The sequence below is a fragment of the Thermobia domestica genome, chromosome 13, assembly GCF_964235325.1.
Source record: "Thermobia domestica chromosome 13, izTheDome1.hap1.1, whole genome shotgun sequence".
NCBI lineage: Eukaryota > Metazoa > Arthropoda > Insecta > Zygentoma > Lepismatidae > Thermobia > Thermobia domestica.
Window position 1 is genome coordinate 123,120,676 of NC_137466.1, and position 27,641 is coordinate 123,148,316.

The window sequence follows — 27,641 nt, forward strand, 5'->3', positions numbered from 1 at the left end:
TTAAGCTCCGTAATAATCGGTATATCGGTATTATGGATCAGTTATCAGAAATCCTTCTTCCCTAACTATACGTATAGGACCTAGATATTCGTTGGCTGCAGTATCGTGTAAAGATGTAATTATGCAGTTCCGTACACTGTCTATGCCGGGCGAAGGCAGACGTTGACTGCAGGGACACATGATGTGGACATATATATATATACAGGGTGTTAATGAACTATACCGACAAACTGTAAGAGGTGATTCCTCAAAATAAGAGCAAAAGTTCATATGGACCTATGGCAAAAAGTGCATAGTTTCAGAGCTAGGGCTGTTCAGAATCGCGAAAAAGCCAAATTTCAAGAGGTCCTATTTCGAATTCGAGAGAGTGTGGATGGTGGTTCTTATCAGCGTAAAGGAAGCCACGCACGCATAACCCAAAAGTGCATATTTCATCAGTTGTCAATAGGTGTAGAGGGTATTCCCTACAGGGTGTGATTCTCAAATATGTTTCCAATAGAGTTTTCAGATATACCATGATTTCAAGAAGGGTCCAAAGGAGGCAGGAAGTAAACCTTGACAACAATGGACATCCAATGCTTCGGCGGGAAGTCGGGAGTGTAAAAAACCGGCAGCTCCGTGTTTCTTTGTGTTCGGTATAACGTGTGATGATATGTATTTCGTCACGGTATATTTCACGATTTCTTCCCTTATAAGCGTGAAAGAAAACATCGCACCATGCGTTGTCCCGAGTACGAGAAACCGTGATGCTGTCGATCCTTAACACTTCTGACATCGCGCCAAAGGATTCCGTGTTTACTGCTATCAAGGCTTATCGTTTACCTACTTTGGACCAATCATAAAGTCAGAGCATATCTCAAAATTTGGTTGATGGCATGCCTGGGAATTTCACCCTGCAGGATATAGTCTGTACACCTATTGAACAGTAATGAAATATGCACTTTTGGATTGCGTATGCGTGACTTCCTTTATGCTGATAAATACCACCATTCACAGTCTCTCGAATTCCAAATAGGGCTTCTTGAAATTTGACTTTTTCGAGATTTTGGACAGCCCTAGCTCTGAAACTATGCACTTTTCGCCATAGGTCCATATGAACTTTTTCTCTTATTTTGATGTGAGGAATCACCTTTTAAAGTTTGTCGGTATAGTTCATTAACAACCTGTATATAGATAGATAGCTATATAGATAGAAATTTGGATGGTATTTCTTTTCTTGATATCTCCAAATATTGAAAAGAGTTTGAAGAAATATTGGATGGGAAGTTTTATACCAAAGTTTTACATTTATATTTGAATTTAAATATTAAATTCGTATTTTAGTGGAAATCCCCATTCTGCTGATAATCAAGACATTGCACTTGAACTCTGCTAATTCGGCTTTAATTGCACACTGTCTTGAGTCTGTGAGCTCATTTCTGATGAAGATTAAAATATTCTGGTATTAAAAGATCGAATTTTAATTTTTTCGTCTAATTATTGAACCTGATGAAACAAGAATACCTTTCCATTACAAAGTAAGAACACTAACCACTAGCTTATTACGCTCACTTATAAATATATGCTCACAAAATTGCAAGCCATCAAAGTTTCAAGATAATCAAGGAAAAAATATAGTGTACATGTGATTTGAATCTAGTTTTAGTTACGGGTGGCATCCGTGTTTCATCACCTTAGCAACCGGCTCTATTTCATTAAGTACTAAAAATCTTTAAATAACTATCACTTTTGCGAAAGTCAGTTAAACATATTGGTTACAGATACCGTATGACGGTGCTGAAGACGCTTCCTCAACTTCAAAAATTGGATAACGTTGTGGTGCAGCCAGAAGAAGTACAGGATGCCATGCGAAAAGGTCGAGATTTGGTCCATCCTGAAGAAACTGGTGATGCTTCTCCCGAAAGGTGGCCATCTCAGACAAGCTCCCCAGCACGAAGTCCTAACAATATGCACGAGGTGAGTTCAGCTATTAAAATACTAAACATGAAATAAGCTCAATGTCTCTTCTAGGTGGAGATTCTCACGAATAGTACCCAAATCCTAATAAGGTTTGAACTGAAAATCGTACTTTCTATCAATATTATAATATTATTTTTTTAAAAAAATGTAAACTAGCAATGCATAGTAGAAGCAGAGGTTCTTTTTAAGTTGTGGGATTTTACCGTGCCCTGACCGATTTGTCTCAACCAACATGAGTAAATCCTGACCCGGAAAGGAAACCGAAAAATTATGAAAAGTCGGAATACCCTTGTTTTAAACTTCCCTCAAATATAAAGTTCAAAGTGAATTTACTTCCTCTTCCTTAACTGATTTCAACTCCAAGCAATATTATGACCTATTGGAAATAGCTTCTTTAGTATCTCACTACCCACGCTCGATATCACTGCTGTTGCACTTCTAATTTGTCAGGGAACCTATAACAATATTAAACAATAATTTTGAAAATCCATTAAAAATTGACAGAACAACAGCCATTTAAAACCAGATAGTGACTTCCCACCCACGCTGTATGTGATCTCAGGTAAGCTTCATTAGCTCATTGTAGCCACGTTCGAGCATCATGATGCCGGTGGTTGTATTGCATTCTCATTCCACCACTCATATCAAGCCCATCTGCTGTTCTCATTCGTCCAGTGTTTCCACGTAAACGTATTACCTTTCGAGTGTGTATTTACTTTACGTCACGGTTGTGTATATATTTAATATGGACCAAAAATCACCTTTTCTTAAAACAATTTCTTCCCCAAGCACATGGAATAAGCGAGGGTAATTGTCCCTCCTAGATTTTCGAAAGGGATTTAGTTCTTCGAAATACGTGTCAAAACAGATTTGCTTATTCATCTTTCAGTATTTAATATATTTACTGTAGCTAATAAGACTATGAATGTACGTCATTTGTTGTTTTTCATAAAGTATTATGTGCATTAGTGTGTGCGTATATTCGCGACTTCGCTTGTGTGTTAGTCTTCTTCCTCCCTTGGAAAAAATCTCTGCGAGCGTTTTTGCCCAAACAGTATATATTATTGGGAAGACTAAATACAAATGTAAATCTATTTTTTCAAAATCTATTTTTTAAAAATGTAAATCTATTTTTAGGAAAGTTCGACAAGAATTAATCCAATCTTATATTATTATTAGATACCAGATAAGCCCTGTCGGATTTCTACGGAGTGACACTATCCTACACTCCCCTAAGAGTAAAAAAGGGACAGAAGAAGGTAACGTGCTAGTGAGTGTCTCTTTGTGCATCCTACTAGTTGTGATCGCTATGTTAAACAATATATTAGTGAGAGAAGGTCACAGTAATGGCCAATCACGTAAGGCATCAGTAAAACCTTTGATTACAGGGTAGAAGCCATTCGCCAACAGCTTCACCAGCTTGACAAACGGCATAAAGTTGGAGGGTATATTCTTTATTAGTTGTCTATGGCTCAGAAGCGACACAAGAAAATGCATGTATCTCTTTATTGTCTCATCGGGGGAATACGTTTCTGGACAGAGTAGATGCTTTACAATACTCCATAGCGCTGTGGTCGTTATTTGCACCACACGAACACACTCCCAACTAATTGGAACATGTGAACGAAAAATTGAAAACTGGCTTATGAATCGCAGAAGTTTTATTCTGTCTCAGGGCAACGTGAAACCACAAGTTGCTAAAATCACCCGAGACACATTATCCATCTTGGTTGGGAAACTCAAATATATCTCCGTATTTTCTGGCTATTACACCGTCAAATTGCCATTTCTTCCTTTCACTAGAAAACCATCTCCAAGAAAGACAATCCGAAATTCTCGATGAGGTTGTTCACTCATTGGACGACTTGTTTGGTTTACGTTTCAGTAGATTCTACCACCGTGAGATCCATAGTCTGCCTTAGCGTTATCAATGATGGGAACTATTCCTGATTTTTCAGGGACGTCTTACTCCATGTTATGACATTCCTCTTTGTGGAGTCAAAATCCGACAAAACTTTTTTTTTTTTTTTTTTAATACCTATGAGGATACATCTAAGTTAGAGAGTGAAATTTATCCCTCATATCTCCTTATCCTTCATAGATTTCAACACGAAGCAATGGGGATTATGAAGAAACCTTAAAGGAAACATGCGTGTATTAAATAAAAATCAAAAAGTGTCATGGAGAATCATGCTATCGTTCTATGATTCATATCGTCAAACGTACAACTACGGATTGATTTTTTTCTTTACCCTTGACGAATATCAAGTTCAAGCGATAGACTTATTACCAGGGACGTAGCTAAGGGGGGGGGCCGGGGGGCACCGGCCTCCCCAAATCTTGGCTTGGCCCCCCCCAAATATGTATTTAAAATTATATGTTACAAATTGTTTTTATCCGGCAATAAATGAAAAAAATATCCATAGTAAACCGAAATTATCCATACTTCTAAGAAAAGATTTTTAAAAAATCCATTTATAGGTATTTCTTAAACGTTAAAAGTGAACGGTAATGTCTTCTACACCGTCATTTCGTTAACATTGCGAGGTTCTTCCAGCCCTTAGAGTGATTACAGCCTTATAGTCTCCTTGAAGTACTAAGGCTAAAAAGCTATACGAATGCACTTTCTATAACCGACTAAGAAAAAAAATGAAAAAGTCGATTTGACTCAAAGGCTAGAGAATACCTCTCCCATATTGCTGGGTTTTTCAACATAGTGTCTTATATTTTAATTGTTTTACAAGAAGCGTACGCGCCTTTGGCATGGGAGACCTGGGTTCGATTCCCGGCGGGAGCTCATGTGGTTCGGATTCAACGTTAATCAGTATTTCCACGTCTTATATAGCCTCGCTGCTGAAAGGGACGCTAAATTAAAATCAACTGTTTTACGAGAAGGTATTGAGTGTAGATTTACTTCCTTATTTTTGTTATATTTAACAGCGATTCTGGAAAAACAGAGGAGGATAGAATATGTAAACTATTTATACCCTACCTGTGCTGGCAACTGTGACTGAGCGGCAAAGAATCTATTTTCTTACTGAACGTGGAATACGCAGTGTTAAGTTTGCTATAGGGCTACATGTATTCTTGAAATTAAGTTAAATATAGAAAGATTTATAAAATCTGGATATTTTATTTCACACGTAAAAAGTGATAAGCAATTGGTGAGTACCTGCAGCGAAACTGATAAGGTACGTGTTGTTGCTTAGGAAAATATTCATTTGGACAGTATTGATAAGGAAGTTGCTAGTATCTCACAGCAAAACATTCAGAGGATGATTAGGGAAAATTCCGTTTTGAACAGGTAACGGAGCAATCCTACTTTCTTCTTTTCGTAACATTGGGTTTCGGTTTTAAAATCGTTAACTATTTCAACGGGGAAATTACCGTCGATATTTAAGACGAAAATTCTTTTTTGTGCGTGTCTGTTTCTTCCCAGATAATAGGGCATATTTAGAGGGGTCCTATCCCCTATCCAGTTTTTTGTTAATTTTATAACTTTAGGCGAAATTTATGTATTTCATGCCGCAAGCTAGTTCCGAGTTTTTTAAAATAGGCCCCTTCCAAATATCAGTAACTTTTGTGATAAAAAGTGTCATTTTGATAAACGTTGCTGTACTCTTTCCTTAATGCTTAACCTTTTAAATTATATCACCTATTTGTAGGTGATAGGGTACTCTTCATTATTCGATTTAAAAAGTACCAATAAGTCTTTTTACTTCGTTTTCTTCAAGACTGGAGGCATTTTAGAACGTGTTACATATGCTTTCCGCCTTTCTGGGTTGAGGCATAGTGTGTGATGACGTCATAAATTTAAAAAGATATTTTTTGTTATGCTTATTATTACTTTTTGGCGGGTTACATTTGGCATTAAGAAGACGGAAATTTTGCACAGTCGTTCAGTGCATATCTTAATTTTCAGATGTTTTCAGGTCTCTGCGTGGAAACAGCGGGGTCCAGAGGAGGAAAATATTTTTTAAAAAAAGAAAGATATTTTTAACAAAAAATAGCTTTTTTCGTGATTTTCCCGTCTCAGATGGAGACATATGAATGGTACCGTTTGAAAGGCTGTTCTATTCTGAAGAAAATGATGTACGTACTGTGCTCCTAAGATAAATAGGGATGTTTTAGGAAACTGTTACCTAAGATCCTGTTTTATACGGGAATCTGGGGTATTTGGGGAATATTATTTTTCGCGGTCTTACTTTTGCACCTACAAGATTGAAATTTTGCACATTTACACAGTGCACTCTCAGTATTTTCCAGATTTGTTTCAGATCTCTGCCTTGAAACAGAGGGAGGGTCCACAGAGGTAAAAATTAAAAAAAAAAAAGAAAACTTTTAACAGAAAATACCATTTTTTCGTGATTTACCAGTCCCAGATACATGATGGAGACATCTGAAGGGTACCGTTTGAAAATTTGTTTTATTCTGAAGAGAATAATGTACAAATCATGATCCTAGGATAAATAGGGATGTCTGGAGAAATGTTTATATTACATCCGGGTCATCTGGTTCATTGTGGGAATGTTCTTAGCTCATTGTTAAATAGTTTCCTCACCCTTACTGCTCAAGATAGAAGCTTGAAATTTTGTACACACATTTAGTACACCCCTTAGTATTTCCCAGTTGATTTTGAGGTCTGTGCTTTAACACAGGGAAATCCAGAGGGGATCATTTAAAAAAAATGCTGATTACTCTAAAAATTTCCCGCTTCAGGGACATGATACGGAAATGTAAATGTTACCGTTTCTAAAACTGTTCTATTCTAAAGAGAGTGATGTATGTATCATGATCCTAGGATAAATAGGGATGATGCTGTAGCTGCTTGACTGAGTCTATAATTTACCTTTAAAAAGAACCATAATTTAAAAGGGTTAAGAAACATTGTTTGGGATTGATATAGGTTAACGATTGGGGATAATTCAAAATTCAACCCCAATACTTTCACTTAAATGGCATAATTAGCATTTAATAATAATTCCTAATGCTTTTTCTTCAGTTCGCGACTTGTATTATACGAGGTGAAAGATTTGATTTAAATCAAAAAAATCGATTTAAATAAAAAAAATCAACAAAAATGATTTTTTAAAAAAAAATCATGATTTTTTTCTACCCTGATTGTGATCCATTTGGGTCGATAGGGATTGGCTTTCCGAGGCAATGATGAATATGACAGAAGTTTAAATAAAGGGAATTTCTTACAAACATTCGAGTTGTTACGACGTTTTGACTCTTTTTTAAAGAATTATACAGCGCCAAGGAATATCACTTATTTATCCCCAGAAATTCAAAATGAAGTTGTCTAGTGCTGCGGTGAGGAAATCATCAATGTCATTGTAAGTGCCGCTGGAAAATTCAGTGTTATGGCTGTGAAATACGAGATGTTAATGTTTCTGAACAACTTAGTGTTTGTGTGAGATATGTGAAAAATCCTAAACCGATAGAGCACTTTTTTGAAATTTGTTAAACTTCGTGAGGTAAATGCTGAATACATATCGAAAACAATTATCGAAACTTTGGCTTCTGTACCGGTAGGTGTTAATAAGGACTCAAAATACATTAGGCAAGCTTACGATGGGCGGAGCGTTATGAGAGCCACATAGGCGGTGTGCAAAAATAATTTCGGAAGCCTCATTCAATCGCACTGTATATCTATTGTAATACACATCAGTTAAATTTATTGTAGAAGTGTGTTCGTTCGAAAAATCAAATACCTTTTTTGATTTATTGCAGACTTCATATAAATATTTCTCCGTCGTAAAAGCTCATAGACGAATACATCAGGTTCAGACAGCGTTAGGTTTGGAGCAGTCCAGTATACCTGGTCTTTCAGGCATTCATTGCGCTTCACATGTTCATTCGCTGAATGCTATGAAAAAGAATGATGAAGCTATAATCTTTGCAATAGAGAGAAAGGATGCTAACAAACTGAAATCATTTGCAACTGTTTCATGCTTGATATTTTTTAGTAAGCTGTTGGGAATTACTAGTGGCCCGAATAATTTTCTGCAAGGAGAAGATATTATCCTAGCAAACGCCCAGCTATTATTTGTTCGGTTGTTGAAGCCATAAAAGAACTTAGAACAAAGGAACATTCATTGCGTCTCTACACTGAAGCATAGGAGTTTGTCAAACAAAATGGTATAGAAAGTTTTAATTAACCAAAGAGCAGAGAAAAGCGAGATGATAGTAGTACAAAGGATTTTCTGGTTTCGGGTAGTGTTCCGAAGAAAAGAACACAGGGTTATACTGAAGAGAATTTTCGTACAGAACTCCTATATCCAGTGGTTGACAACATTGCAAACAAGTTTGACAAACGATTCTGTAAGGAAAATATATCTGTAATTCGTGGCATTCAAACGTGTCATCCTAAATCAAAACTGTTCTTGATGAAGGAGGCAACGGAAGAGTTCTTTTACGCAATTCGAAACAGATTTTCCTGAACATGAATTCATTATTATTATAAAAAATATTAAAAAAAAAAAAAAAAAAAAAAAAAAAAAGTAGAATCACGTATGAAGAAGAAAGAAATTACAAATATCTCGGACCTGCATGCTGCTCTGCCTAAGCCAATTTTCCTTCAACTACGAATTTTGTGGAAATAGCCTTGACGCTGCCTGTGTCATCAGCTTCTTGTGAGTGTTCTTTGAGCGTGCATAAAAGGTTCAAATCAGATCTTAGTTGTAAGTCTGGTTAGGATAGAACATCAGCGTTAGCCACACTTGAAATAGAACAAGAGATAGCCTCTAAGCATGAAGAAGATAAAATTATTGACATATTCGCAAAGTCGTTGCATAGGCGTCACAGTTTGTGTTCAGCAAGTAATTTGTAAATACAGTGTGGCAAAACGTTGTCAGATGATGCAAGAACAACATAAAAAAATAGTTTTGTAATATTAGGCCAATATTTTACCAATTATTATTTTATTATAGGACTTCGTTGATTAGATTTTTTGTGTTCACGGAAGTTCAAGTAATTGTAGGCCTCTTGGATATTGATTTATGTTTGAGACGCACGGAAGACGTTAACGATCTTGTGAACAATAAAATGTACTACACTATAACAATTACGGTCACATTTATTGACCGATTACCATCAATTCTGGCTGCCAACCGAGTACCCTAAAATTTACGGTATTAGTATTAAAGTTATGGTAATAGGGCATACATACGGCCTTTTTGTGGCCTATAACCATAAATTTTACAGTAATACTGTAAATTTTGGGGTAATCGGTTGGCAGCCAGAATTGACGGTAATTGGTCAGTAAATGTGACCGTAATTGTTTACCGTATAATATATAAAGGAAGTCAGTATCTTTGAAAAACATGCTAAAATTTGTGACTGCTTATTACATGTACCCGATAGGTAGTTGAAATTATATTGAAGTTTATTAGTCTAGTATATAATGTTTCTTCAACTATGTAGAATATTACATTTTAGCACTAAAATATACGTCTTGATAGCGTGAGTGTTCAGTTTAGGTAGCCTCATGGAACTCATAGCATTTTTGGGTAGTAAACGTCTGTTACTATATTATTTGTAACTATTTTCTTAAGCTACAAAGTATATAAAGGTACAAGGCAAAAAGGTATGTATAAATTTATCAAAAAGTATTTGTATGAAGTATATATGTCCTTTGTCCTTGCATAAGTAAACATTATTAATACATAATTTTTAAATTATTGTTTCATTATCGCATTTGGCAGGAGAGATTCACATTTCCAACCCCCGAAAGAGTAGTTAAAGTTTAATTTAGGACAATCTATTTTCCAAACGATATTTTCCGCGAATTATCCTGAGTACTCTCTCTCTCTCTCTCTCTCTCTCTATATATATATATATATATATATATATATATATATATATATATATATATATATATACAGGGTGGTTCAGTAATGTTGGACAGCCCTGAATAAATCGGAAACCAGAAGAGATATTAGCAAGAGTGTGGTGGATCCAGATACTTGGGGAGGGGGACGTCTTTTGAGGTACCACACGATGTTACCAGGTCAACAGTGTTGCCAGCTCAGTACAAAGTTGTATTTTTTTAAATGGAACATATAGAAGTTTATGCCTTCAAAAGAATTAGTACAGAATGTGAATACCAACAAGCGAAACCGCACCTGTCAGTGTTGCCAAATAAGGAAGTTATAAAGCTTCAAAGATCAAGAAATTAAAGTGTCCGTAGAGCAAAACTAGCAAAAAGGCAAGAAAAATAATACTACGGAATGAAAAGGAGTAACTGAAAGAGTAAACCAAAGAACGCACAGCATCCAGTGAGTAACAGGGTTGCCACAGTAAAGGTGGAAAAAATTGAAAATTTTGCAGTTGCTATAGGAGGAAAAGTGCCCATATGACATAATGCTGGAAACACCATAGAAAGTCTATGTAAGATTCAGGAATCCTAATAGCGTTTGTTCGAAATCAATATCTCTAACCGTTTTCGAGATACACCAAAGGTGTGCGGGGTCTGCAACACTGCATAATTGATTTGACGATTAGACCCGTGTAGTTCTTACATTTTGTTGGGCGTATCATTTTCATTACTCGTTCCTGTAGTTTGGAGGGCGAGGGAATTATTATGCAGTGTTGCAAACTCCGCACACCTTTGGTGTATCTCGAAAACGGTTAGAGATATTGATTTCGAACAAATGCTATTAGGATTCCTGAATTTTACATGAACTTTCTTTGGTGTTTCCAGCATTATGTCATATGGGCACTTTTCCTCCTATAGCAACTGCAAAATTTTCAATTTTTTCCCCCTTTGCTGTAGCAACCCTGTTACTCACTGGATGCTGTGCGTTCTTTGGTTTACTCTTTCAGTTACTCCTTTTCATTCCGTAGTATTATTTTTCTTGCCTTTTTGCTAGTTTTGTTCTACGGACACTTTAATTTCTTGATCTTTGAAGCTTTATAACTTCCTTATTTGGCAACACTGACAGGTGCGGTTTCGCTTGTTGGTATTCACATTCTGTATTAATTCTTTTGATGGCATAAACTTCTATATGTTCCATTTAAAAAAATACAACTTTGTACTGAGCTGGCAACACTGTTGACCTGGTAACATTGTGTGGTACCTCAAAAGACGTCTCCCTTCCACAAGTATCTGGATCTACCAAACTCTTGCTAATATCTCTTCTGGTTTTCGATTTATTCAGGGCTGTCCAACATTACTGAACCACCCTGTATATATATAATATGGGTTATTCCATTTGTAAATATCCCCCCCCCCCAAACTCAAAACTCTGGCTACGTCCCTGCTTATTACCAAAGCCTGAAAGAAAGCATGTCAAATTTTACTTAAGTTTACTCTGCTTTAGAAGTTTATACTACGAATGCATAGGGTTCTTTTGGGTCGAAGTTTTGTTTTGGATATTGCTTGATTTTGGTAAACTTGTTTAAAAGGAGTTATAATATCAGCAAATAGCAGGTATGTGACATACCTTTTTTCATTGCGTGGTTCGGGTTTTATTCGATGGGATTTCAATCTATAAGGCTGGTCACACACTGAGGGAGTAAACAGGTAGAAGCAAATGCTACTAAAAAGTTTTGCTCGGAGCAATTTAGCTTTTTGCTCCGTCGGTGCGAGAAATAGTTCCATATCTACGGTGTATTTTGACCCAAATGAAGTATTATAGAATGTCATCAGATCACTACGTCAGGCAATTCAGGTCTGTTTGGCGCATCATCCAACACTGTTCCAAGTTTCGTGTGGCATTGCGATTGATCCTGAAGCACTCGCTTGCTCAGTGTGCGACAGACCTATTTGAATGTATGGAAAAACTTCTTTCCGACAAACCTCCAAATGGAGCGAAAATGACGGGCAACATTTGCTTCCACCCGATGATTCCCTCAGTGTGTTGCCAGCCTAAGCCTTCGGAAAAACACCATAGAGTTTCCCTCAAACAAACAAACAAACCGAATACTTTGCAATGAAGTACTTCGCTTAACAAACAGCTTAATCACTTTTTGATTCCAAAGTATAATGGTACTTAAATTGTTTGTTTTCGGTTATTTATTTGTAATGCCTTAGAAAATCAGTTTACTTCCGAATTCAGCAAATACGACTATTACCCTACTGCAACATTGGCGTAAGTAGTTGATATGCAACAATAATATTTTTAGGCAAATTTTTTGTTTCGATTAATCTCAGTTTTGAATTGAAATCTTCACTAGTTCTATTATCGTTTCGTTGCCATGTTCATAATATTGTATGATTAATTTCCTGAACACTATCTGGTTTTTCTTTGACTACATTTTGAAGTATGTTTTTCAGTTTCTTCATAGTCTTTATCGTAATGAGTTGGAGTAACTTCCTTCACTACTTAAGTTCTTTGCCACAATTCTTTAAGATCCACTGCTTAGTTCCTCTTTTCCTCTGTACTTCGTAAAATATCCTTATTTCATAAGGTGTTAGTTACTATTTCTTACATTTTTTCCACATTTCATTTTTTGCGTGAAATAATGTTCCATATGAAATATATTACGTTATTACGTCTGTTCTGGTACGTCAGTGGACATTTTCTTGTTATTTGAACAATACGTATTGATGCTCAGATTATTGATTTTTGAGTTCCTGTGTTCAGACATGGGAGAATATTAAGAATCTTATTGATATAATTAAAATGTGTACTTTTGTATGTAATTATTAGGTACATAGTGATTGGATATTATGACTTTTTGCACACATAGTCTTTTGTCTAATTGAACTGATTTCTGTTTCTTTTATCTGGTAAATCTTTTGCACATGTTTCAAAGTGTGTACATAATATATGAGCAGATATTTTTATTCAATTATATTTTAACTATATGCTCCACTTACAATTATTTAAGTACAGCTCATCGTGTTCTGTCATTCTGTCATGGTCATATTCTTGCGGATATCCAGTGAAGAAATTACTTTTCAACCATTAACACTCATCTTCAAAGACATACATTTAAGAAGGGATATTATACTTTTCATTTAATCTCATAAAGAGTCTTTAAATTTATAGTAGATAATTTAGATTCAATTTGACGTAAGTTGTTTTGGCATTAATGTTGAAAATAGTATAGGGTATTTTAAAAAATAGGTTGTTCAGGCACGTATTGCGCTTGTCAAATACATCATCTTGATCAAACCGAATATCAATCTAAAATTTAGTTCACCTGTCAAGTACTTACGTCTTTTATTCTCAAAAGTATATTTCTTCAAGAATTTAGTTTGGCAACATGTTCCAGTCTGAATAGTACTGTGACTCAGAATATTTTCAGAGATATGCTGATAATTTCATATTCACGAGGAAAAAATGACTACAAGGAAAGATACCCTAGAAAAGATAATAAAGATCTATTTCAAAACTACCATAATTAGTATGAATCAAATCAATTACACTTTCACTCTCTTAACATCCAAATCTTTACAAAATCATTCATGCATTCAGTACAGATGAAATATTGCATTAATCACATCTGAAGTTTTTCCTATATATATAGTTATCTACTCTTAATGTACGATCCATATGATGAGATAAATCTGTAGGACTCTACTTTCAAAACCTTGTAAGGATTAGCGTATGGTTGATTCCAGGATTATACGAGACAAATGGAACAAGCATATTTCGAGGAGATGGAAGAGATTGAACGAAGGGCAAGGCATGAACGCAATCAGGTGAGAAAAAACTCTGCAAACAAATTCGACGGAAACATTTCTGTAGATCACTGATGAATCCTGCTCATACATGCACTTGGAACTTGCATGTAGCTATTTTGATACTTGTGCCAGTGTATCTCAGGCATGATTGGGCTCTTGGACTATTTTATGACTATACACTTTGTATGTTTTAAGAAAGGCATGTAAAAAATAATTTTACTGTAAATATTGTTTATTCTTTTCGTAGCATTGCTTTAGATTATGCTTAAGGAATAAGAATTATGATTCGTCTGATACTCTGTACTGTTCATCTGTTTTCTTTTATATTGTTGTATTGAGCACGCACTAAAGGATGTCTTTTCAGTAATTGTAGGCATTTTTGTTTTATGTAGTTTATACGAAGAGGCAGGAGTTATACAAAGGTCGTTCAAGGTTGACCGGGATTTTCGTACGTAAATAATCGATGAATAGCCGGATCATGATGAAACTTGCGGGTGACGTAATGTATTCCTTCTTGAGTAACTAGTGCCCGGCATGACGTATTTGGCACATGCGCAGTAGTTGCAGCGAACATGACGGCAAGCAGTGTGGCTGTGGCTGTGGAGCAGCGGTGTGTAATCAAATTTCTTGTGAAGGAGAAAGTTAAACCAGCTGAGATTTTGAGAAGAATGCAAGCACAGTATGGTGAACAAACGATGTCACAGACAAGAATGCACGAATGGTGTGAACAGTTTCGCGAAGGACGGGAGCTGGTAACAAATGAAGCGCATGGACACATTCGCTCGATTGCAGTCACACCAGTGAATATCGCAATTGTTGAGCAAATGATTCTTGAGAGCCAGCGAGTAACAGTGCGGGATATTGCTGCCGAGGTGAATATCAGTATCAGGAGTGTTGAAACAATCATTCACGACCACTTATGCTTGCGCAAAATCTGTGCAAGGAGGGTTCCCCGCCAGCTGACATTTGATCAGAAGTGGACACGCATGACGGTCTGTGAACAGCTTCTGAATTGGTTTCGAGCCGAAGATGAAGAATTGTTGCAATCCATCATCAAGTGTGATGAAACATCGTTGCACAATTCAACGCCAGAGACCAAAAGAAGCAGCATGGAGTGGCGGCATAAAGGTTCCCTGCCGCCCAAGAAAAGCAAAACGCAGCCGTCCGCTGGAAGATCATGGCAAGTGTTTTCTGGGACATGAAGCGTGTTATCCATGTGGACTTTCTGGACAAAGGGAGCACAATTAATGCCCAGTATTACTCCACATTGTTAAGTGGTGCTGTACGAAAGTCCATTCGCAAGAAAAGACCTGGCATGTTATCTGGAAATGTCATTCTTCTGCATGACAATGCCTGCCCTCACATGGCCAATGTGCCAACAACTCTGGCCGAAATGCGCTGGGAAGTTCTGCCCCATCCCCCTACAGTCCAGATTTAGCCCCCAGTGATTATCACTTGTTTGCACCCCTTAAAGACTATCTGGGAGGGAAGAAATTCACGATCGATGAAGCACTGCGGAACGATGTCCTCCAGTGGCTACGACAACAACCAAGTTCTTTCTACGCCAAAGGAATCAGGGAGCTGCTACAACGATTGCAACGGTGCCTCGACGCGCACGGAGAATACTTTGAAAAGCTGACATAGTTGGGTGCTTCTTGTGCTATCTGTTTCCACTGAAGAAATAAAAGTCCCGGTCAACCGTGAACGACCCTTGTAAATATGTTTTGTTTATTGGTAGAAGCAAATAGTAGCTTTAGGATGTAATGTGGAAAAGCTCAGTCGAAGTCAATGAATGATTTGTTATTTCTATTCAATTATTATTATTATTATTATTATTATTATATTTTTGTTGTGCTAATAGTAGAAGCATGGACCAATAGTGTTAAATCAAAGCTAGAGGAAAATGAAACATATTTTCCATTATAGGCATATTATTTCTTTAAAAAATTATAAACTTTTTGTCTTCTGAATTGTGTACTGCTGTATCCCGTTGCCCGAGTACTTTTTTTTTTTTTTTTTTGGTTAACCGCAATCATAATCGAATTTATTCTAAGTATTTCTCTTATATTCAGTGTCCCTTCCTATATTTTCCATATTTTTATACTGTTGTCTAAAATATAATTACTGTGGTTTGTATAATGCAATACAAATTTAGTGAAGGGATAGATTTATTTTAAAGTATATTGTAAATAATTAAATGAAATCTTATCTTAACATCCTATGGCTATACTCTTTGTGTTAGAGGAGATGATGATAAATGGTTGATCATCATATAATTGTTAAGATGACAAGATTAGAAAAAAGTAGCAACTTCAAGACAGCAGAGTGTGACTTGAATTCTGAATCGTGAACCTGAACTTTACAAATGAATGCTTTATTTCTGCGAGCTGCATATACTACAAATGACCAGATATCTCAAATAACATCTTTAGTGTACCTGATTATAGGTCTGATCGTAATAGAAATCCAATCTTCAATCGTGGAGCCTGAAACAAACAAGCAGTAAATTAACTTATGCAGAATCTTGTTATACTTAAAATAAGAGCGTATAAATTTGAACAGAAGGTCAATCGAATTTAAAGAGTACAATTTGAATTATAAGTGAGCATGGCCTTTTCCCAGTCAAAATTTCAGTTTCACTGAACATCCGAGTGTCTGTCAGTTAAAGTTCATAATTTTCTCTATATCAGTAGTTATTTTTTTTTTTTTTTTTATTATTTAACGTTCATTTTATACCTGACGTATTTTAAGAAAAAAATTAAGTACATCTCGTCAGAAAAAAGATTCGTTTCCTTTCATTTCTTAATAATGTTCGTGAGCTTTAGTTAGATCTTTGATTTGAATTGCAAACATCGCATGAATTACAAAGTACAAATTAATTACTGGAAGCACTGAATCTACGGTGGAAACATCAAATTCCATAAATTACTTTCTTATATCCTTCTTGTATCCTACTTGATTAATAAATAACCGCAAGGGAAAATGAGCACGTATTACACCATGGCAAGATTAGAGGTATTAAACCACTGACTATGAAAACTACAAGTCTTTTAAATTTGAAATACTGTGGAAAATTTCTATAATTTAATTGCATACCTTCAAGTTTGAGTGTAATAGAATAAAGCAGTACACCGTACGAGCTATCAAAGAATATCATAAATGATATTTTACGCTAATTTCCGTTTTATGTTGAAATTTTATATGATAATTCTTAACTATCTACATTTCTCATTGGCTACATATTATGCTGAGTCATAAATATTCCTGTTTTTTTAACATTTTTTTCTTTGTACTTGAACACTTCTTTGTTTTATAGTTTTTGTATTACCTCGTAAATAAATGATAGAAGAAATCAAATTATGATAAATGCCTTATCGTAAGAATTTTTCTTCAGTTTGTATGGTCACAGCTTTTCGTATAGTTTTATACAGTGCTTCTCGTATAGTGTGGCAAACACTTGACCTCTTATATAAATGTAAGAGATTGCATTTTCACAGTCACTCGATTATGCTGCATTCACTTAAAAGGTGGTTGTTGGTGAATTATTGAATGCCTTGTTTTTAGGTTGCACCAAACAGTAGAACTTCTACCTACCAGGAACGATATTATAGTCAACAAGTGGATTATACTTACCAACCGCAGCAAGGCGGATGCTATGCACAACAGAGTTACGAGGTATTTCGTTTTATTGCACCGGTGATTGCTTAAAACGCTAACCCTGCTACAATAATGAATGTGTCAGAGAAAGCATGTGGCTGCGGGTTAATGTGTTTAGTTATTATGTATGACACTTGCTGCACTAACTAATGAAGACTGTTTTGTTTATTTTCTGTTTGATTTTGTGTGTTCTATGTGAAAATATATATTTAACATATTTATATATCTGTGTAGTGTCTTGAATATTTTAATTCTTATATTTTGTTATTTGTTAAATTATCCAACTGTCTTTGTTCTAGGCACACTTGTGAAATATAATAAGTATTAACCAAAGAATAATTTAATAAATTATTAACACGTAAAGGTACCTTCCCTGATCTTGTTCTCTTTTTCTTAAACTTACAAATATAAAAGCAGGTAAGCCACCGACATAACTCTTTTACTGTAGGTGGTCCCCTCAGCAGAAATAATAATCTGGTCCCCTTCCATTAAGACAATTTTTTCAGTAAGCACTGAACGTTTTCCTTGTCATGTGGGTTGTGATGGAATTTGAATACGTATAAGAGGTATCCTAAGATAACTTTAGTTTATTGTTCCAGTAATCATTTTACCGTTATTCGTTGGCCTTTGTAACTGCCGTATTTCATTTTAAGAGAATACTGTAGCACATGAAGTTCAAAACTTCAGTGATTTTTTTAATATTTAAACTACAAAATCGTAATTTTATTCAGTCTTTTGTCACATGTTACGAGAAAATGAAATTTGAGATGACAACTTTTTTTTTTTTTTTTTTTTTGTGGTGTGTGTGGGGGGGGAGTAGCATTTCTGATAAATTTTTCAATACCTATGAGTATTGTTGACATCAGGGAGCAATATGCAATTATGTTATGTAGCCGAATACGTCAGACATGACATAATCATGAAGTTATGGGTACGAACATGATTTTTGCAAATGACAACACAATAAGTTCAAGGGAAAAGAACAAGTAAATCTGGCGATGGTTACTTCGATTAATATTAATAAATTTATTTTACGTATGTTGCCTAAAATGAAATTTCCCCGATTATTGTGTGTGTCGTAAGTGTTCCTTTTAAATCATATAAATGATCAGATAAACTCATACGAAGAAGCTATTAAATATAAAGCCATTAAATATTGACTAATCCGTCCAATTTTCACAGATCGAAATTAATAACAACTACAATACTTTAGATAAAAACTGTTGTGCAGGTTTTACTTATTTATGTTAAACTAGTGAAAAATATGTTAATGTTTTCATTTTGTTTACACAATCGTATATTGCAGAAAATATAAAAAAATTAACATAACTTGCATTGTTTTGTTTGATTTATGACCTCAATAGTTTCCTTCCTTTTAAAAAGAAGCAACTTCTGAGGAATAGACCACATAAGACAGTATCAAGGTTCTGTTCACATACTTGCAACGCTTTCTTCTTTCGTATCTTTAAAGATACTTCTGATTTTAAACTTGAGCTGTAAAAATTCTTCTTACCATTTTCACACAAAATGGAAATTTTCATGTACAGGCCATTATATGAGAAAAGTTAACTAGCACTGCAAAAATAGCAATTCTTCGATCTATATCACCATAAATCAATGTAGCCAGTTCCTGAAGTGAAAATTAATGGACAATAGTTACAGAAGTTAACTTATTTTTTCGAGATTTTAAAGCACTATTTGAAATACCCGTTCTTCGTACGGAGAAAATAAGTGTATGGGAAATATTTGAATCCTCTTCCCCCTTAGGATACGCATTTCAGTGAAACTGTGATGATAATCCATAAGTTAATCTACTTTTGACATACATTTTAAAACACGTTCCCCTATTGAATATGAACCTTAATCGAAGTGACATGATAAAAACCCACTTTGAGGTAGACACTAACCATGTTCCAAAAGTTAATTCAAACGGGTCAGTCATTTTCCCGATTCCGAAAACTATCAATTCGATACTATTCTTAGTCATTTTGGATATTTTTTCACTCTTTCTCACCTACAATGCCGATGGAGGCTAAACTTGGATTTAAACAGGGTCTGTACTGTCATTCTTCATCTTAACGATTCCAAAATCTATGGCCATTAATATAGGTCTTTTTCGATTATTTTTATATGTCACCCTTCCAGTCTCACCCTGGGATCAGTTTCAACTTGGACTTAAGGACCTTGAAATTGTCAATATTCATATCAGTGATCCCGAAAACGAAAACTATGAATCCAACATTAATATCCATCGTTTTGATTATTTTACATATTACCCCCCTCCCCCCGCCAAGTGTTGATGAGAGCTGAATTTGGACTTAAACGTCACTGAGAGTGTAACGATTCACCACAACGTCCTCGATAACTATGAATTCAACACTAATATCGATCATTTTTATATGTCAGCCCTCCTATCTCCAGAGCTTGGACTTAGAGCTGAGCTTGGACTTAAAGGGTATCGAAATTTTCACCAATCAACTTTGGGATCCCGAAAACTATGAGTTCGACACATATAGGTTATTTTGGAATATTTTTACATTTAGCCATTCCACCTCACCCCCAGAGGTGCTAATTGTAGCTGAACTTAAAAAACGTCATCTGGAGTGTTACCATTCATATCAGCGACCCCGAAAACTATGGATTTGACACTAATGTCGGTCGTTTTCGTTCATTTTTGTATCTTCTTCCATTCCCCCTAGGTGGGCTAAGGGATCTTACTCCCACAGTATTTTTTTTTCACATTGTACGTAATATGCGTACCAAGTTCGGTCAAAATTGCTCCAGCCGTTCCAGATTTATACTGGAACATATATACAAACACGTGCATACATTCAGTGGCGTGTGCTATTGTTTCCAATGAAGTTATAAATGGTACTACGCCCTTCGGCATTGTCAGACTCAAGGTAATATTAGCATATATTAGTAACATGGGAAACAACGTGTACTTGTGTTTTCTGAGGTTATCCCTTTTTCTCACATATTATTATTCCACAAATTCTTTCATAATTACCCGTCTTCTTTAGCCTAAATGACATAAACGTGGGACGTCAAATTAAAGAGTTTATTTCATTGTTATACATGTCCGGCCAATACTACAGCTGATCGATTTCCAATAACACCTGTGAATTATGGAAATCATTTTTCACTTCCGCCCTTTGTCACATAGTGTAACAGTGTTCAAAGTCGCTAAGCTTGTTATTTTGTGAAGTAATATTGCTACAAAGTGAGGACTGAAAATTCTATACCTTATTTCGCTGAACACTTTCTCTGTTACAGAACTGCTTAGGTTATTTTGAATTTTATTGGAAGTTACGAAAACGTAGTTGTGTTCAATAAAATATGTGTAGCTTTCTAATTGTGCTTTACAACGAAATTCAGCAGTTCAGTGTAGTTGTTTTTGTTCATTGACTCGCAACACTTTCCGTATCTTCTATTCCAATCCCTGCTTGCTAATGAAAAACTGTGACACTAATCAGACATTCTCTTTTTCTGTTCGTTTTTACATTTTCAGTATCTAATAGTGATGTTGATAAGCCACTTGACCTTCAATCATTGTGTAATCGAATATCTTCATCAAGTACTTGGATGGGGGTGGTTTTGGGACTATTCATGGCACCCACTATATATATATATATATATATATATATATATATATATATTATCACTGAATTCTGAAACATTTCAAACGTCTTTTCAGTAACAAAACAAACATGACTAATATGGTAGTTTATCACTTAATGAACACCAAGTTAACCGTTTCGTAGAATTATGGTGACTACTTAGAAAATACCCAGTGTAAAATTTTGTTTTCGTTTTAAATCCTGCGATGTGAGGGATAGTCTATCATTTATAGTAACAGTACATTATCATAAGAAACCAAAAGTACACAACTTAACCTATTCTGTTATACAGTAGCTGGTTCATTTCTGTGCAAGACAAAATTTCCAAATTCGTGAGCCTGGAACAGTTACCACTTACCTCTTCTGTTGTTGCCTTACTTACACAGGTTTAACTGGCAGTATTGATACCTAAGTTTTCCCGATTTTTATCAAAAAATAGTACAGTATCAAATACAACGTTTAAAAAAATTTAAAAAAAAAAGATCAACAAATTCCTTTATTCCTTAGAAAATTAAAATTATATAAACAAACCTAACTGTATGATTCGCTAAATTTAATTATGCCCAATATACTGGTAGCAACAGGCCAAATGCACAGCTTCCTCTGGCTTCTGTCTGTAACCGTGTCTGCTCGGTTTCTTTCGGAAGAAAACATCCCTTTCATGACCGGTAGCATGTTAGCCTGAACGACATTGCACAGAGCAGACAGCATGGTGCTTGCTTGCAGTATGGTAGCGAATTAACGTTTTATTCCATAGAAAACGTTTAATAATAATTCAAATCCTAATTAGAGAGGGACAAAAGGAAGGAAACCGGCTATTCCGTCTGTTTCGTGGAGAAATTGCCGCTGACATCCATCCATTTACATATATATGAATTTGATGGTATTTCCTAGATTAATAATGTGGTTCCAGCTTTTATCTAAAGAACCTTGTTCAGGATTTAATTCTGGTGTCTTTGTCCTAATAAAGTGTGATTTATACGTAATATTTATTGTTTTCAATGATGTTTTATGGAGTGTTTTTTATTGAGTAAAAATAAATTTCATACTAACATCTATTATACACCAAATACCTCAAACGTTTATATTCATTATAAGTCAGCTCACCCGTTCAACATTAAGGCAGAGATATGGATTTTTTTTTCTTCGAAAGCTTATAGACTAGTATCATTAAAAGAAAATCTGGAACTTTAACTCAAACAAATCCAGCTTTTAGTTATACTTAATGGATACTATATTTCCATTCTAGAGAAATGGAAATCACAAGTTTTACGAAATACAGGAAACATAACACAAACTTAGCTAAGGATGCAGAATGAAATGCTAAGTAAATTTCGTTTCCCCTATGGCGCAAACTCCCATACAAATTACAAAAAATGAGGCAGTATGGTTTTAATGTAGCACTCAAACCACCAATGCAATTAGAAAACAGTTTCACTAGCTGTAAGAGTTATTATGTGGATAATCTTAATGTTTCAGGCACTTATCTAGTGAAATGTAATTGTAATAAAACATATACAGGCATGACTAAAAGAAATGTGATGACAAGATTAAAGGAACACATTAGAAACTCAAAAGACCAAGATCTTACTGTTTCGGGGTTTTCAAACATTTGGTAGTCTCCAGGCACTACATTAAAACGTGAAAAATACTCATAAAACATCATCGCAAATAGAGCATGCTACGTATGAATTATACTGTATTAGGAATAAGATGCCAGAATTAAATCTTGAACAAGAATCTTTACATAGAAGCTGGAACCACATTATTAATCTAGGAAATGCTACCAAATTTGCTTAAAAATCTCGATAAAAATAAAATAATGTCAGTAATTTTTTAACACTCGTCCATTAATCATCATTTTAGGAACTGGCTACATTGATTTATGATGATCTAATTCGAAGTATTGCTATTTGTACGGTTACTGTTGACATTTTTTCATATAATGGCCTGTAAATAAAAATTTTCATTAAGTGTGTAGATAGTAAAAAGAAATTTTATAGCTCAAGTTTAAAATCAGAACTATCTTTAACATAAAGAAAAAGACAGTGTGACAAGTATGTGAAAGAAATCTTAATATTTTCCTTCAGTGGTGTATCTCTCAGAAGATACTTCCGGTATAAAGGAAATAATATTAGCGGCATAAATCGAACAAAACAACGCAAGATATGTTAAAACATTTTATTTTTTATAATAGCGAAAAATAGTTCTACAACGTATTTTTTTTTTTAGTATTTATATTTTTAAAAGAAAATATTAAACGAAATTGTTCATCATAAGTAATTCGTCAGTTACGTTTATGTTTACGCTTTCATTTGTTGAGATACTTTTCTGAATTATTCTCGAAAATACTGATCATTTTTATTCACTTTATTTTGTAAATGTAAGATAATTACATTGTGTAAAAAATAATTTGTGAAGATATGGAAAAATGTTTGAAACATGGTTATGAGATAGTGGAGAACTTATTGATTGCAATTTTAATTCAGTTGTCCATGTAAATTCTAGCTTCAATATCAACGTAATTAATTTGTAATGGTTTTTCTCTCTTGGTGCATCTCAGTAGCGAATTTCGTATTATCATAAATGAATACTAGAATTTAAGTAAAAATTAAACATTTTATATAAGTTACCTGAACTGACATCTTTTTCCTTTAAACTATGTAACATTTTATTTTATTTTATTTTATTTTTTTCATCTACTCCATATTGCACAGAATAAAAATAGGTAGAAATTTGTAACAACTATTTTAAACTAACGAATTTTCTTTCTTTCTTTCAATTTAATTATTTTCTTTCAAATATAACAGTTACATCTCGTTTTTCTGTGAATTGGTTCTAAATTCCAATAAATTATTTTTTTTCTGACTGGAAGTAAGTAACATTGATACTTTACCTTTGAGAAATAACACTATTTGATAGTAACAGTAATATTATTTGCACTCTTTTCATTGAATTGTTGAGAACAAATGAAGTATATTTAATGTGATTAGTTATTTGTTTAAACACTTTAATGGAATTTGAAATTGGATTTGTCAGAGTACATTTGCAGAAATGAATATCGTTAACAACATAGCACTACGTATACACAAATAAATATTTTCTATGTACTTCACTAGCACTTTGTGAAAATTTTGAGAACTGAAAATGCATACAGTAAGTCTGGCTACATTTGACGTATTTTCTTGGTCATTATATGACAACTAAGTTATTCTTTATTACAAAGTTATTTGTTTTCAATTATAATTGTTATTGTTATAACTATTTTATATTTCCATTTATTCAAATTAACTATAAATCTCTTTTTATAAAGTTAAGAAACAACAAAGCAATTTTTGCCTAATTATTTACATTAAAATTTAACAATCAAATCTTGTTAAAACCTACGGCCTCATTCAAATTTGTAACATTCAAAGTTAATTAAAATTAGAAATTAGACAACAATAGTTATTATATGAGAATGAAGAAAAGAGTATTATAAACTATACTAGGGATTATCATTGGAGTGAGCGGGGAAATACAATGTATATAGCACTTAAAAACCATACACAAACCAACAGAGATACATTAACTACAGTTCGTATACTGTTTACTTGAGTAGTGATGAGAGATAAAATGTGTGCGATCAGCTGCTACGTAAATAAAATAAATAAAAGGAAAAGTAACCCTAATGTAATTGTTACTTCATAATATTTATTTACTCTTTGGTAAATGTATTTAATACTATAATTGACCCGAAATAAATGAATTCGTATTAATTTTTTGCTTTCAAATGTATTTTGATACATAGACAGTGCATTACAACTTGATTATGTATTAATCGAAATACAGTTATGATCCCCTGCATACATCGACCGATTCGAACGAGACTCGTACTGCAGAGGAATATGTCTCTCTGTAGAGGTATGCTGATCTTAGTTTGAAGATCGAACACCACAGAGAGCGAGCTGATCATAGTGGCTGTACAAGGCATTGGAAAAATAAACATTTACGTTGTATCTAAAAAAATCACGCTTGCTCTGAAAGGATGTGAAAATGAAAAATGAAATGAAATCTTTAAATTTTACGTCCCACGGTTATGCCGGGTAGGCTAAAGGAGACGGTGATGATGAGAAATGAATGAAATGGTGGAATGAAGAAAGTGGGAGGAAACTAGAGAACCCCAAGGAAACCCACGCACACGGTGAGATTGAGTGCCTCAACCTCTCCCCCTTGGTGAAATTCTGTGTACACCATTGGACATACTAATACGAATAGTAGTTCGTAAATAGTTGAATAACATAACGAGTGGTTCTATCAGTCCGTTGTGTGGATAGCTGTATGTATCTCCAATACCAGTTACTATAACACTATTCTGTAGTTACATAAATTTAAGCGTGGCCTGTAGTGAGCAAGGTGATCATTCCGCAAATTGATGCTTACGTGGACAATAAGCATGTTTGTCAGTTGTACGGTGTACATGATGAAAGGCGGAAGGTTCGCACAACAAACATGCCCATCTCCCCATTCCAATAAAAAGATCCCACAACACCAGGGGTCGCCAAGACAGAAGGATCACTCGAGCAATCCTACCTGAGAGGAAGACGACCGTCCGTACTATTAGTCACTACCTCTTCACCCCTTGCCCCGTGTGCGCGCACAAACAGTAAACACGTATTTGGAGACAAGTTTACATGGACACTTTCCTCTCGCATTACTTCTGACTCAAGCTTCGATGTGTCGAGATACTTCAGTGATACAGTGAAAGACTTCAGTGTCGAGGCCAATAGAATCTATTCAATAATATTGTTTCTTAGTGATACTGTACGAAACATCTTTAATTCACATTAAAAAAAAAAAAAAAAAAAAAAGACAACATTTGCAAAAATGCTTGTTGTACATCGTTTATAGCATTAATTTGGTGTAAGAAAACCTTTCCCACAAGTTTTATGTGTTTGTTAACTTCAGCGAGCATTTCGTATACAAGTCCCATTCAGCAACAAATGTGCTTTTATTCAATTTTTAGTATATGCACAAGTAATTAATTTGTATTTCAGTGATAGAAAATTAATAAGGCTACACATTTGTACATCATATAGAAAGATTAAGAAAAAAAATACCTGTTCCTTCTACGCAGTCATCATGTTTCTACTAGTAAAAAATTATTTCTATATAATCCTTATAGCAGCTTAAAAACATCGGATTTCCATTAAACGGAGGGTTCATGTGAGTATTTTTAGAAAGTTGTCTTTGTCTCAAGCACAGTGGCAGCCGTATGTCTATCCGTAGATATGAAAGTGAGTGGGAAAATTCAGTATGTGTTCGCACTTGTCATAAAGAACCCGCGCCTAGTAATAACATGATATAAGGGCAACAAGCTATACATCTCCTTCGCCACTGGTTTTCATGGAGAGAATATGAATGATGCGTCGTATGTTCGAGATTACCAATCCTGTTCTCTCACCTTCTCTGAACACTTTATCTTTCAGCGTGCCTCAATGTCATCAAGATAACTCAGCGTCCTTTACTCGGTTTATCGGATCTAAATTAGTGGTCGGCAGTCTTGGCACAAAAAACAGTTTTTCCGTTTTCGGTTTTTAGAAAAATCAAACCGGTTTAGGCTTTAAAACCAGTTCGGTTCAAAACTTTCTGCTCCTTTGTTAACTTGTTTGGAAATGAATACTACAAGAGCAAAAACAGATACCAGCTTCACCTTAAATTCTCCTGGAGAAGACATAAACAGGTTTTGAAGAAAATAGAACTTTTTTTTTTTTTTTTAGTTTGTTTTGTTTTGTTTGAGAAAACAGAAATGTTGACTTTTGGGTTTTTCTGGTTTTGTCCACCAATAATCTAAACACGCGTGGACGGCGTTTTACTGCCAGTTGACGTCCAATTACAAGATCTACAGTGAGTGTGTAACACTATACTCTAGACAGACTTTCAGCATCTGACTATCTTGTGTGAATGTTTCGAGTAGTTAAAATGTGCTGTTAGTTTTATTATTATTATTATTATTATTATTATTATTATTATTATTATTATTATTATTATTATTATTATTATTATTATTATTATTATTATTGTTTGAACACTTTGAATAATTCGGGATGTTCCTTGGATGTTATATTGGGTTCATCTTTTGGTGTACCAACTTTGGGTCAAATTCGTTAATTCTTACTGAGTGTTAGTGTTCTTTATACACTTGGAGATGCAATACATTATTTAGGTATCATAATAAATCTTAAATCGAAAATTAATATAAACTAATTAATTTCGGATGTATAGTAATATTAATATATATATATATATAAGAAAGCATAAATGTTTTTGAAAATAATATCTTCCTTTCAGAGTCCTCCATCGAGGAGATCGCAAGGTTCTGACAGAGTCCACGACATCGATCAAATGAGAAGAATGAGCTTACAAGATGAACAAACTGAATCTTACGAAACAGATAGAAGGAACGCTAATTATGACCATGACATAGGGTAAGGAACATGACATATGAATTTTTCTTTCTTTCTTTTTCTTTTCTTTTCTTTTTTTTTTTCAGTGTGGAATTGTAAAAGATAGATTTTTATGGCAATCTTATTAAATATACAATTTATTACGTATATCAGGGTTGGCAAAAACCATGGTTTTTATCAAAAAAACAAAAAAAAAACGGTTTTTTGGTTTAAACCAGGTTTTTTTTGGTTTAAACCAGGTTTTTATGGTTTAAATGATTTGCTCTATATATTCATATCATATATGTACAGAAATAAGTTTGTTTCGCCTTGATGTTATTA

The 27,641-nt window shown here is 34.5% G+C and overlaps 1 protein-coding gene across 6 annotated transcripts in view; it reads left to right on the plus strand.

Annotated features, from left to right (window-relative positions):
* LOC145668473 (uncharacterized) overlaps positions 1-27,641 on the plus strand; it is a 269,194-nt gene that overhangs the window by 211,091 nt on the left and 30,462 nt on the right. For 3 of the 6 annotated variants that reach the window (XM_081736397.1, XM_081736394.1, XM_081736399.1), the window contains exons 4-7: positions 1,761-1,956; positions 13,535-13,615; positions 17,162-17,272; positions 27,205-27,341. In XM_081736397.1, coding sequence (XP_081592523.1) covers positions 1,761-1,956; positions 13,535-13,615; positions 17,162-17,272; positions 27,205-27,341 — 525 coding nt within the window. The remainder of the gene's footprint in view (positions 1-1,760; positions 1,957-13,534; positions 13,616-17,161; positions 17,273-27,204; positions 27,342-27,641) is intronic. The other 3 variants (XM_081736396.1, XM_081736395.1, XM_081736398.1) reach the window with 3 other exon arrangements.